Raw genomic sequence first — 14,009 nt, forward strand, 5'->3', positions numbered from 1 at the left:
AGGAAACTGTATGCATTTACCGCTCTGCAGCTTTGTCACATAGTAACTAACTTACATGTTGACTATGGTTTGAGGGTAAAGATGCGCTGTAGCATGGAATAGCACGAAAAGCTTTACTTTTGCTTGCCTCTCTATCTCTGATGTTGGTGGCTGTTTTTCAGCTACAGTTCATGCAGGAACTGCTGTCACATCACTGATTGTAGAGTGAGATATTCATTCATTTCCCTCAGATTTCCTTATGTTACCATTTCCAAAAGCACAGAGATGTCTTTCTTTAAATTTCACATTCAATCACTTACATACATCTTCGGTGCCTTTTAGATGGATCTTTAATCACACAGTGATTGAGGCATTTTCTCCTTACTTCCACATGCAAGGTGTACCCCAATTAAGCTTTCTCCAACAAAGTGTGACAAGGGCCTTCCAACAGGCACCTCTTGCCTCAAAATATCAACACATATTCCATTCCCAGCTGTGTTATTAGCAGCTAACTCTTATCAGTCACCACCAGAGTAATGAGTCGGGCTGTTTCAGATCACTGCACTCACAAAGGATAGGACTAATAGGGCATGTCAACACCACACACACAGTGGCCACATCTGTCACCATCTTTCTAAATGTTCAGCGCTTTCAGAGCTGCTGTTAATTGACAGAGACCACTTCTTTGAAGTATATCTCACACTTCCGTTTGTTTCATACACTTTGCATGGCCTGGGTCATTTCAGTTCCAGTTGTAAACACGTGGCAGCTCTAAAATGTAAGAGCTGGATTCAGTTGTACCTGCAAACCATTGTTTGTGTGGGTTCTTGACCTGAGTGAGCTAATGCCACAGTGCTTCACAGTAAATCAATCAGTCACTGAGTTTGACATGTTATCTAATCTGGAGTGGAAGTCTGTTCCTGTACTCTTATTTCATTTGATGGCCTTCTTCAGTATTTGTTTGAGGGGGTAAGTTAACAGCTGATAATGTGACTCAACAGATTTTGGCATGCTTTTCTGACACACTTTCTGCACACATAATCATTGTTGGCCTTAGCTTTTTTAAGTTTTAGAAGGAGAAAGAAAATACCATAGATAATAAATGTCATAGAGGCTCACTGTTTTATACAGCTGTGGTCATCAAGGTCATTTTGATTTTCAACCCCGAACAGGAGGGCCATTGCCAGCATGAGCCTGTGGATCTGCAACAAGACACACACATTCTGCTGGTAGACAGTCTCTGTAATTAAAGCTGAAGGGAATATCTATAGAAAATTAGATCTCAATTGAAGTAACTAATTTGGTTTGGTTATCTCATAAAATCTGATGAATAGCTTGTGCGTATGTGTGCATGTGCCCTTGTTTTTGTCATTTGGACTTTTTTCTGGTGTAAATTCTGACCTTGTCAGTACCAGTAGTCCTTTTGGGAAACAATGTGAGGCATAATGTCATTTTTGAAGTCCTGGTTAGGGTTGAGGCGAGGGAGTGCATTGATGTTAGAATGAGGTCAGAATTAGGTGTAAACTGGTAATAGTCAATGCCAGGTTTAAGGTTCAGCTTATAGCGTGTGGAAATGATGAAACAATGCGATGTCCTAACAGGGACAGCGGTACAGCCTTGTGTGTGTGTGCAATCATTGTTATTCAAGGCCTAACCTCCAGTCTATCGATGGAGTAATGAGGCGTTGCAGTTCATGCTTTGAACATTTTACTTTCTTATTTGAAAGAGTTAATTAGTTCACTGTAAGAGTTGATACAGTTGAGGATGTGGAGTAGGGAAACCTGAAAAGAAATCTATGTACAGGTTTATATTTGGGCTGTTTCTAGGTGTTTACAGTTTTGTGTCATGCTTTCTGTTTTCCTTTGTGTCGGGGTGTGTGGTCTGGTCCGTACTACAGAATGATGCTATTCTGTGGGGTTATATCATTTTAAGAAGCTGCATACAGTGTTGCATTGGTAATCTCTTTCAAAGAGTTATTTGCTTTGCCTTTCTGTGAGGGGCCTCCAGTATTCATTCATTTTAATTATTGATTTAAATCTGAAAAAGTACAAGTGAAAATAAGACAAACTGCTAGTTTAGTTTGAAACATTACATCTCTATCCACTCACTCTAATCCCCATCTTTTTCTTCTCCTTCTACCATTCCCTGCAGACGAAGGTTCAGAGCCAAGTTCAGGCCGTGACACCCCTGCAAGTAGTTCATCCCGCCAGGGGGTTGGAGATCAAACAGAAGAGAAAGGCAAAAAGGACAAGAAAAAGAAAGCAAAATATAAGAAGAAAGAAAAGAGCAAGGTGAAAGTAAAAGAGAGGGAGAAAAAGAAAGCTGAAGAGCCTGAAGAAACCGAAAAGAAGAGCAAGAAAATAGGCTTTGGCCTGTTGAGGTGAGTAAAGGGAATTTTTCCGTTTTTCTGGAGTTGCCAGCTTTAGCCACATTGTGCCAAGCCGAGCTGCGATGACACGGACTCTCACTGTTTGGTGTCGCACGGCTGAGCTTCCTTTCTTTTAAAGGGTCAGGTTTTATGGAGATCTGTTGCTCAGGAGCTTGTTTCCGACTGTCTCTGGCTAAGACACTCAACCCCACAATGTGTTTTACCATATGGTCCTCTCTTGTTTGTTGCCTTGGTTAGAAGAATCTGCTTAAGGAATTAATGTAAAACGTTGTATGAGAGGAAAATCATTTTATTAAATACAATATTTCTATTTGTGTCTAAAAGCTTTGCTAAATCAATTACATTCTTATCCATGAGTATGAACCACTTTAAAATATGTGCTTTTACACAGCTGAACAGCCATATTTGTCTTGCAATCTTGCACTATTTGGGATACACCCCTCTACTTTATTTTATTCTATTTTAATCTAGAATTCTATTCTAATCTATTCTATTCCATTTTAATCTATTCTATTTTAATCTAGAATTCCATTCAATTCTATTCAATTCTATTCAATTCTATTCAATTCTATTCAATTCCATTCAATTCTGTTTTAATCTATTCTATTTCATTATATTCTATTCCATTTTAATCTATTCTATTTCATTATATTCTATTCTATTTTAATCTATTTTAATCTATTCTATGTTAATCTATTCTATTCTATTTCAATCTATTCTATTCCATTTTAATCTATTCTATTTTAATCTATTTTAATCTATTCTATTTTAATCTATTCTATTCTATTTTAATCTATTCTATTCTATTTTAATCTATTCTATTCTATTTTAATCTAATCTATTCTATTTTTATCTAGAATTCTATTCTATTAAATTCTATTCTAATCTAATCTGTTATATTTTAATATATTCTATTCTATTTTATTTTAGTCTAATCTATTCTATTTTAATCTATTCCATTCTATTTTAGTCTAATCTATTCTATTTGAATCTATTCCATTCTATTCTAATCTACTCTATTCTATTCCATTGTTGCCCATCCACCGCAGTGGCCTTTCTCTCTGTCCACACATCTCAGTGAGTGGTTGACCTCACAGTAATGGGAGGTGCGTGTGAGTTAAATCTCTGTGGTTTTACATGTAAAATTAGTGCAGCTGCAGTCTTTTGATTGTGTGGTTTTTGTCAGACAATAGTTATAAATCAGGTACTCCACGTTTACATATAATGGCCGTGTTTCAGTTTCAGATTATTTCCATCCAGGGAACCAATGATTAGCAGCTTTTTGGGAATTGTATCCCTCCATGGGAGCCGCAGCTTGGATGCTGTGGTTGCATCAAGGTGACCACGCACTGGCTGTACCTCAGAGGCCAAACTTCTGCAGCTTTGCTATGAGCAATTTTCTGTTTGTTTTTTCAAAGCTCTCTCCATTTGGGTGAAGTTTCTGCTTGCCTGTTTGACATTTCTTTACTTTTTACTGACACCTTTCAGCTGTTTTGGAATCCAGCTCTTTTTGTTACTTATCATACACTCCCAGATGCAGACAGACCACTCAGAGTGGTGCCCCAGTTTCCTTAAGAGGTGCTGAAAATGATCTGCCAGCGCTATTTTGTGTGATTAACTTTAAAAGTATGTATTTTCCAGCGTGAATGAAACCCTCGAAGAAAAGTGTCATGAATGAGGCAAAGTGTTTCAATGAACCATTTCTGCTCTCTCCTTTGATTGCTACCTTATATCTGATTTTTTTTTTTCTCTGTCGAGGTTGTTTGTGAAGTGAGATTTCACATGACCATTACATAGATACTGATCTCTAGAGAAACACTTGCATGCCATTTGATCTGCACAGTATAGTTGCAGCCTCTGAAAACACACTTACAAAAGCAGTCTGTTTGAAGCGGAACGCAGGAAAACACTTCCAGATTTCACAGTCAAATTTTATCACCATGATTAGATCTCAAAATTGCATGTTATTTAAGGTGAAATATTAGGCAATTAGACTAATGTGCACACATTTGACTTAATTGAATATGTTTAATGCGCTCTTTGAAAGTCGCCACCCTTTCCGTCTTGTTTTCCTCATTTTGGCACACCTTCTCTCTCAGTGCGTCTACAGTATTCAGTATATCAGGAACATTTATTTGATGGCGAAGAGATTTATTTTATTTTGAGATGTTAGAATGCTATCTTTGTTATGCAGTTGAGCCTGTAAATCGGTTCATAATTACGACAATTTAGCTCAGTTTACTAAAAGAGAAACAGATGAACATTATGCAGCATAGTTTGTTCTTTTACTACAGTCCCATGTTTGGGACTGCGTCAGGCTGGGAACCTGCTGCTGTGTTTGGGATCTTTGTCCTGTTGATGAGCCAGTTTCAGCCCAGCTTTAGCTGTGGGACAGATGGCCTCACATTTGACTCTAGAATACTTTGGTATCCAGAGGAGTTCATGGTGGACTCAATGACTGCAAGGTGCCCAGGTCCTGTGGCTGCAGAACCAGCCCAGATCATCAGCCCTCCACCACCGTGCTTGACAGCTGGTATGAGGTGTTTGTGCTGATATGCTGTGTTTGGTTTCCTCCAAACGTGCTGCTGTGCATTAGGACCAAACATCTCCACTTTGCTCTGGTCTGTCCAAAGGACATTGTTCCAGAAGTCTTGAGCTTTGTTCAGATGCAGCTTTGCAAACCTAAGCTGTGCTGCCATGTTCTTTTCAACATGCTTTTTGCAGTTGGTTTAGTTTTTGTCAAATGAATTATAATGGCATGATGTAATGTATCGAGTGTTGTTTTTCATCTGAAGATGTATTTATCTGATGTTCAATCCTGGTAAGGAAAACTTTACTTTATGCTATTGTAATAAATGGCATTTTTAGTTTTTGCTCGATATGGCATAACTGTAGTAAGATTTCAGTTCACAAGCAAATGAATTGACTACTCTTTATTTCAATGTAAAGTATTCAACATCCAGTAAGTTCACTCAAACATTTTCTTTGGCTGCAGTTAAACTTTTCACATGGACAGCACTACTTAGATTTAGCCAGCCTGTAACCTGTGAGTGTTTGAGATTTAAATTTAAGTCCTGCCTGTGCAGGACTGAGATCTGAACCGTACTTAGAGTGGAGGTGGGTGGTTGAAAGTGTGCCAGTGCGACTGATATTTTATGTTAACTTTCTAATCATCATTTGCACTTGCATTTGGGTGCAGATGGCACTGGGGACAGGCGGGACATGACCCCCCCAGATTCATAGTGACCCCGATCCCTCCCACCACGGCAGACATCGCCGATAAAACCTATGATTAATGATTCATTTACTTTGACTGGTTTACATTGCAGCGTGCATTGGGAGCATGCTGTTTGTGTGCTACAAGTAATGATGCCTTCCTGTTGCACACGGATGTCGGAATTTCCTAGATCCAAGTCAGATTTTTAATCCCATCTGGTCATTTGATAGTTTACGAAGCCCCCCCATTTTAAGTGCTTCAGAGTTAAGGGGAGATGATGGCAATACCTTTCCCTCTGTGTTCATACCACTCTGTTTGATTATGGTTTGCACAGTCTATGCAGCACCCATGACAACATCTCCAGTTTAATCTAACCAAGTCTTCCCTCTATGCGGATGTCCCTCCAGCCTTTCATCTTATTACCCCCAACCCTATCACACTTAGCCACAAGTGCTGTAAGAAGCCATATTAAACACCCAAGGATGATTTTAGACGTTTCCTCTACACCTCATCATTCGTCACCATGAGAGGGTCCTGATAAGAGCCCTCTGATGAGCTCAACCTTTCTATCCTTCTCTTCTCTCTAGTCATATTTCTGTAGCATACCCACCCTCCCCTCTCGCTACACCTATACCCCCTCATCGTTGCATCATTCCAATTTTTCATCTCCATCTGCTCCCTTCAGCTCCTGCTCCCTATCTGCATTTGATTGCATATAATGGTGGTAGACTGAGAGGGCAAATTGAAGCTATTCAGTGTAGTTCAATCTAGGCCAAGCTGCTGATTTGTCGTATTCATCTGACGGCACCTTTGATTGGCCTAATGGTCTGGAGGAGAGGCAGTGCGGGTTACCAGGCTGTACTCCTAGTTATCTGGCTTTACAGCGTATAATGCTCATGTTTGTCATTGGTTGGTTTACTAATTTCAAAGATTTCTTTACCAACTGCTGTTTTCTGTTCATGCATCAGCTGCAGAGACACTTAATGCTATTATCATTAGAATCCTCCAAAAGACCATTTTACAGTTCATAATGTGAATGAAGACAGAATTTAGCAGAGTCTGTAAATGTAGTGATATAATTACTGTAAAAGAGTGCTATAATTGTTGACCCACAGATTAAGTCAGGCTCTGAATATTTGTTTAAAATGCCCTTTAATGTGGACAGATGGCTCTGTCATCTGAACTGTTGCCACCTGCCAATCAGATATGCCAGTCATCTCTGTGTGTGTGTGTGTGTGCGTGTGTGTGTGTGTGCACTGTGGTAACCATTCCACTATCATGAATATTCATCTGATGATTAAACATGATTGGTCACACAGTCGGACGGTTGTCATATAGTTGGCACATGGTGGATGTGGGATTTTGTGCGTTCTTTCTTTAAATCATGCTGCAGTTGTGCAACCTCCTCCTCTGATCAATGTGGTAAATATTTGAATGTATCGTGCAACTCTCAGAAGGTGTACATTGTACTAGCATGCCCTCTTAACTTGATGCTGCACACACCTAATTAGCGTTGGTGGAGAGCATGGCTTTGTTGCTGATTTATTATCTGTGTGTTTGGCTGGCTGTGAAAGGGAAGGGAGAAGGACCTCTGTACAAATGAAAATATGGCAGCCTTTCAGGTGAGACTGGAAATGGACAAGGTCTGGCAGAATGAGAGAGGGACTGACACTGCCAGTGCATCATTTTATGATGTGTGTGTTGCACGTACATGTCCATGCTGCTCATTTTCAGCTTCAGACTAGTGTGAATTTATGGTGAATGTATGGTAATGAATGCCTGGTCGCCTGCTGGCTTATAATCATGCACTGCTGTACTTGCAGCTTGCTCTGCTGCTCTGTTTGTGTGTGTTTTTTTGCAATATTACCCCAGAAAAACTTAAAACCCAAAAAGCAGCATAATTATGATAGCAGCCACCAACCAAAGGAGCCTTTAAGCCTTGAGTCTGCGCTCTTTGCTTACCTCTAATTTGAGCCTGTAATTACACTCTCCTTCCTATTGTCCCATTTTTTCCTTCCTGCTCCTCTCGCTCCATCTCTACTCTCTTCAAACGGCAGCACCTCTGTTCAACTTAAAGTACTTTGTCGTTGGGACTATTAGCCCACCACAACGGCTGGGCCCATTAGGAGTGACTAGCTCCATTGTGGGCTGTGTAATGGTTGAGCTTCATGCGAGGCCTATTAGCCCAAGTCTGTACTCTCTGTGCCTGTGTATTTTTGAATGTGTGTGTGTAGTGCATAGATGAAAAGGTTGATGGTAAATGGACTGAAGTCCCTGTTATTTGAAAGCGATTTTCTGATTGGTGGCTCTGGCTGTGTTTTGGTAATGATGTCTTTTGGAGTTGAGTTAGTGCTTTTACATGTACAGCACTAATACAGACAGTAGTATTTATTTTATTTTTTAAGACATTCAGGAGGACAGCTACTGTAAATGTTATGTCCATATTACTCTGACATTCATCATTAACCAATGCTTCATCAACACAGTCAGACACATGCAGCTTGTTACCAAATAAACCAGACGATCCCAATCTAGTCACACTTGATTTGCTTCATGCTTGGTCCCTTCATTCCAGAGCCATGCCCTCTTCTTTCTGCCATAGACCTGTTCCTCACAAATGCACATCAGCCATCACACAAGTGAGGTGAGAAGTACTGATTATCTCGTTACAATGGCACCTGTTCGTGGGTAGAATTCATTGGGAAGTGAGTATTATTTAACTGAAGACTTTGATGTGTTTGATGCAGAGAGAAAAAAAAGGGCAAGCGGTAAGATTTTAGCAACTTTGACATGGGTCATAGTGTCTCCATGTGCAGCTTTTATGGGATGTTCCCAGAAAAGCACTGGTCAGGACCTGTCAAAGAGGGAGAACCGGTGAACTGATAACGTGGTCGTGATGCACCGTGGGAGCGATGCGTCCCAAAAGGGTCTGCAACGGGCATGTGAGCATCAGAACTAAACAAGGAACAATGGAACAGCTCGGTCTGACGAGTCACATTTTCTTAAACATCATGTGGCTGGCCAGAGCGTCCCTTCCCTGGGGAGACCTGGATGAGCTATGGGAACAAGGCAGGTCGATAAGGGTACTGTGATGTTCTGCTGTCAAACCCTGGGTTTGGCCACTAATGTAGATGATACTAACATTAACATTGTTGCTCCTCAACTGCACACTTTCCCTGATGGTAGTGACATCTTTCTGCAGGATACTTTTCCAGATATCACTTCAATCATGCATCTCTGAGATGTGCTGCCCAAACAAGTTCCTTCCATGGAGGCATCACCTCAGAACTTTCAGGGCTTTAAGGATTCATTACGACAGGTTGGTGCCAGATACCACAGCAGAACTTCAGAAGTCAGTTAGAGTTTATGCCTCTGCAGCTTGGGGCTGTTATGACTGCAAAGGGGCACCTTCTCATATTAGACAGGAAGTCATAATGTTCTGGCCGATTACTGTATGTCACCAGTTACTGGAACATAAAAACTAGATGATCCATACCATCAGTCTGATTTATTCATTTCATGTTTGGCCTCTTCCTGCTACAGTGGATGCCTATCCTGGTGTCCTTTTGAGTAAATGATTTTCACCTCTTGTGATCACTGCTATTTCACTCATTTCTGTTCTTCTGTAGTATGCATGAAAGAAACACTATTGAGTAGAATAAGCATATAGAAACACATAAAAGTGAAGAAGGAGCACGATTGCAGAGAAAATAGATAAAATTCATAAAAACAAGTAACGTTATGTGAGCCAGTTATAAATAAAAGTTGCAGTAATTCCCAGAAATGATTTCTAAAGCAGTTTAGAAACAACATTACAGGGTCAGGTTTGAGTAAACATCCTGCAAATTCCGGGCAAAAAAGATCACTTCAAATTTCCCTTGCAAAAAAAAGTCAAAAATAAATAAATAAAAAGCTGCAGCTGTCTTCTGACCCGACGTCGCCTGTCATTGTTTCATAATGAGGGAGCACAAGCTTGAAACAGGGGAAGGACTCTGCCAATCAAACATGGTGACAGGAAGTCATTGGGATGTCACTGACTGATGCCATGCCTGCCAATCATCAGTGTCTGTGTGTATGTGTGTGTGCGCATGTACTCCCCATCGTGTCACACCCGTCAGTCACCCGTTCCCTTAGGATCCATTTACCAATGATGGCATTGGGAGGGTGTGACTAAGGAGTGGCAGAGGGAAGGATCGACAAAAGGGCACGAGAGCAGAAAGAATAGGTGTAGTGAAAGTCACAGATGTGTGTTCACTTCTTTTTTTCAGTGAGTTTCCTTTACCAAGAGACACAACCCTCAGAGGGGTGTCAGACCCCTGAGCACCCAGCTTACTGTTCCATATCTGTATTTTTACTTGTTTGTTGTTAAAGCAACACAAGAGAACTTTAAAGCAATGTGCTCCGTACTCATTTTGAAGTGCATCCACCTTTGTTCTGCACCTTTACAGACCTGAAACTGCCCTAGAGCGCCCGGTGACTGAGATACTTGATTTTCCTGCCCTGTACAACACCATCATGGTGCCACGTCACACTCCTGCAACTAGATAAATTACAATATAAGTTTGGGGGGGGGTACAGTGCAGTCATTACAAATAAAGTAAAAAGAAAAAGTAATTAATTCTGAAGTAGATACCGCAAAGAGACCCAAGGCAACTCTATGTGAGGAAGTGAAGAAGAAGAGTACGAGCAAGACACGGGACAAGAACAAACATCAGATTGGATTTACAGCTGGAGGGAGCTCAGAGAAAAGAAAACTAACAAAAAAAAAACAGACACAAACACAGGTACCTTCATTCTTGCTTCCAGTAATAACTTATCAGCTTTCTTGTACTGTAGCATTTGCTTTGCTTGGCTCTGCCGGTGAAGTTGTTCAGTGCAGGTTGAAACTCACGAGAAGAATATGTTTGTGATCAGCTCCCTTCTCTGTGTTGAATCAAAGGAGATGATAAACATGTTTATTTACTCACATTTACTCAGCATCGTGACTAACAGGAAATATGTAACATTACAATGGCAGTGTGCGCATCTATGTTATGTTCTGTACCTGAAACTGAAACACAAGTCATCACCTTACTGACATCACCTTTGTCTCACAGATGGAGCCTCGGGTCTGTTTTAGACTAACATGGAAATAAGACTTTGCAGACTTTCTTCTCTGCTGTCCTGCAGTACATGGCACAGCAATATGTTCAGTGAATTATGATGCACATGTATACGTTTCACTCATACGTCACATTCAGTCCATCAAATCAGAAGTAATGCAGATGTTTTGTCTTTTTTCATCACACACACATATATATATATTGTGGTAAGATTGCCACCTTTCATGTGGGAGACCTGGGTTCAAATCCCCTAGGGTAGGGACCCCTGCCTACCAGTGTCTGTCAAATGCATAAACAAACAGAATATAGTATAAAACATATACCTTCTTATTCTTGTTAGGGCCTGTAATATTACACATTCTCTATAAATTTTTGGTGGCTTCTGAAGGTTTCAGTTTTTCAGCATGACTACAAATTCATGTGTGAGCTGTGCGTGTGCAGGGCTCAGATGGAAGCTTGTTTCCTGTAGGGGGAGCCGAAGAGTGGTGCTTTCAAACCGATTTCTCTGCTCTACATGGTGCTTCACTGGTCCAAATACAGGATTTTACTGTTTATCAGTTATTTTGTGACGGCAATAAAGATTCTATTTAATTTTACTGGTATTGCTGAAGGTAAGATTTATTTTTCAGTTACGGTAAAGGGTTTTGATATAGCCTTAAAACATCCAAAGCTGCTAAAGTCTGGTTTGTAGGTGTAAACGGCCTCCGTCTCATACCATTGGCCACCATCTGCAGCAATGGTATGTTTAATAAAGTTTTGGAAACACTTGAAATCTTGTCAGAGTTGACACTGAGACTGCACGACTGCTTGCATCTTGTTCCTGACTTTTCCGTTTTATGAGGCTGATTTTCTGACACATATGGTGCCATTTGAATGTTGTTTTTTGTTTCATGTTCGTCTTCACTTTGCTTAGACAGAAGGGAGCTTTAAGAAACTTGGGAATGTTTCTCACTTGCAAATGAGTCGCCATACATGCATCATACAGATTGTGGTGTTAGCTCATTAATATTCATGTTACCATTCTGTTCCCACTAATGACATGACAAGAGGTAATGTATTCATCCTAACTGGCTGCTAATCAGCTGCTAATCTTACTCCTTATTCCTTGTGAAATGACGCTCGAGTGATGATGTTGGACAAACTGTGTGTGTGTTATTTTACACCATTGTTTTTTTTTCCACTTAGTACTTTTTAGTAGCTTTCATTCACTATAAGAAGGTAATAGCAAAATGGTGAATAGAAGAACTTGGAATAGGAAAAATGAGTCTGACCTGAAAGACCTTTCTGACAACACTGTGTGCAGTAGTTGGACTGAGATAATGCTTTGTGATTTAGATGATTGTCTTTGTTGAACAGAAGACAACTTGAAAAGGAAAAATGTGAAAATGGAACTGCTGACAGGCTGCTGTGGTAACTTTGAAAATGACAGAAAGAAGTAAAATGGAAGCAAATTATATTTTAGCCTGCTGCTCAACACATTGATGTGTAAAAATGTCAAAGTAAGCCAATTTACTTCCACTTTATTCATGTTGTGAGTCATTTTTACTTACCATCTATCTGTTGTGTGTGTGTGTGTGTGTGTGTGTGTGTGTGTGTACAAATAATGACATAAATTGTCTCTGCAGCTGAAGAAGAGAGGACCACAGGACATTTTTTTCTTTAAATTCAACAGCATCTCTTACATCAACGACGTTAGCTTATTTCATGTATAATGAACTACATCGACACAACTCTGAAAAACAAAGCCGCATCAACCTCTCATAAATGAAGAGCAGTGTTCCAGCTCTGATAGCATTAAAGATTTCCCTGATTCACAGCTTCTAACTGTAGAACGGTGTTGCATTGAAGTCTGTCTCATCCGATAAGTTGCTGTTAGTGTCTGGACTAACTCTGCAGGTCTGCAGCATTCAGATGACTGTTTTACTGGAATGTGGGCCCCTTTAATGTCTGACTATAAGTAAATGCAATCACTGTCAGCACGCATTTCTCTGCTGCAGCTAGATTCTGTTTTGCTGCACCCGTCTGGCTTATCCAATCTTGCTCTTGCCATTACTAACTGACACTCATTACCTACATTTAGCTCAAACTCGGTTACCCAAAAGGCCAGCATTTCAAAGGCCAGCAGTAGTACATTTTTATGGAATGTATTTATTGTAAAAATCATTAAAAACAGTATGTGGTTATTGATATTTTTATTTGAGGTTGTATTTACAAAATTCTTAGACTTAAAAAGGACCAGAAGATTTTTCTGATTTTGTTCTGATACATTCACATAAAATCTGTGTGTGTGTGTGTGTGCGCTTTCTTTTTCACATGACTTTAGGTATCCATTATATTTACATATCTCCCTTTTCTTTCTTAATTTTCTTTCTCCTTTTACTTTTTCCATATGTTGGTAAATAATATTTAAATGGTTGTTGGTTTATTGTTATCAGTCTTTACTCTGTTGCCTCCTTGAGAAATTGAAGAAAACAGATGGTTCGGAAAAGGAGATAAAAGAAGGAAAGAGGTATCTAATGATGGAGAGAAAGTGATACACTAAGGAAGGAAGTTGTTATACCTCTCATGCTCTAGGTATTTAGCTCCAAATGTACATTCACCAAACACTGAGAAACATTTTCTGTACTAATACTGGGGGGAGCCTCAGTGAGAGAGGCATTTTCATACTAGTCACCATTATTAGATGGTAAATAGTAAATATAATGGGACGCACATGGTCAGCAACAATAATCGCATAGACAAGGCAAATCCATGAATTCATGTTTTTGATGGCAAGCCAGAAGTTGATCACTCATCAGAACAGGCTACATCTTACAGTGGCAGAGAGTCATTATCTGAGTTATTGTAGCCGTTCTGTCCGCTCAGTGTGGCTTTATTATTCTGCCATGACATCTGTCATCAACAAGGGGTTTACTTGTTAAACCTTTTTTTCCCCTTTATCATTCTGTGCGGATTGTTGTGCATTACAATTCCAGGACTCAGGAATACGTCCAGCCTACTTCTTCATTACATTAGCAGAAGCTCCTGGCCTGTATCTACATGATTTTGCACATTGCACAGCTGCCAGATGATTGGCTGATTGGATAATGTCCACTAAATTTAATATTTTTATTAAAAATATCCTCAAATCAACAAAATAGAGACGATCTCGGTGCTAAATTGTGCTTTTTTAGGATACTTTCACGCTAGGGCTGTTTACTCCGGACCAGAGTTTGTTTCCTCGGATAGTCCGCTTCCTTGGGCAGGTGTGAAAGCTCGTCCGTACTCTGGTGCAGACCAAACAAGCAAACTTTTGTCCTCCTGAAAATGGGGGTCTCGGTTG

At 40.0% G+C, this 14,009-nt stretch overlaps 1 protein-coding gene across 2 annotated transcripts in view; it reads left to right on the forward strand.

Moving 5' to 3' along the window:
- pard3bb (par-3 family cell polarity regulator beta b) overlaps positions 1–14,009 on the forward strand; it is a 200,558-nt gene that overhangs the window by 110,234 nt on the left and 76,315 nt on the right. For both annotated transcript variants that reach the window (XM_072397832.1, XM_072397833.1), the window contains exon 19: positions 2,131–2,359. In XM_072397832.1, the coding sequence (XP_072253933.1) occupies positions 2,131–2,359 (229 nt within the window). The remainder of the gene's footprint in view (positions 1–2,130; positions 2,360–14,009) is intronic.

The sequence above is a fragment of the Leuresthes tenuis genome, unplaced genomic scaffold (genome assembly GCF_036924035.1).
Source record: "Leuresthes tenuis unplaced genomic scaffold, fLeuTen1.0.hap1 SCAF_12, whole genome shotgun sequence".
Taxonomy (NCBI): Eukaryota; Metazoa; Chordata; class Actinopteri; order Atheriniformes; family Atherinopsidae; genus Leuresthes; species Leuresthes tenuis.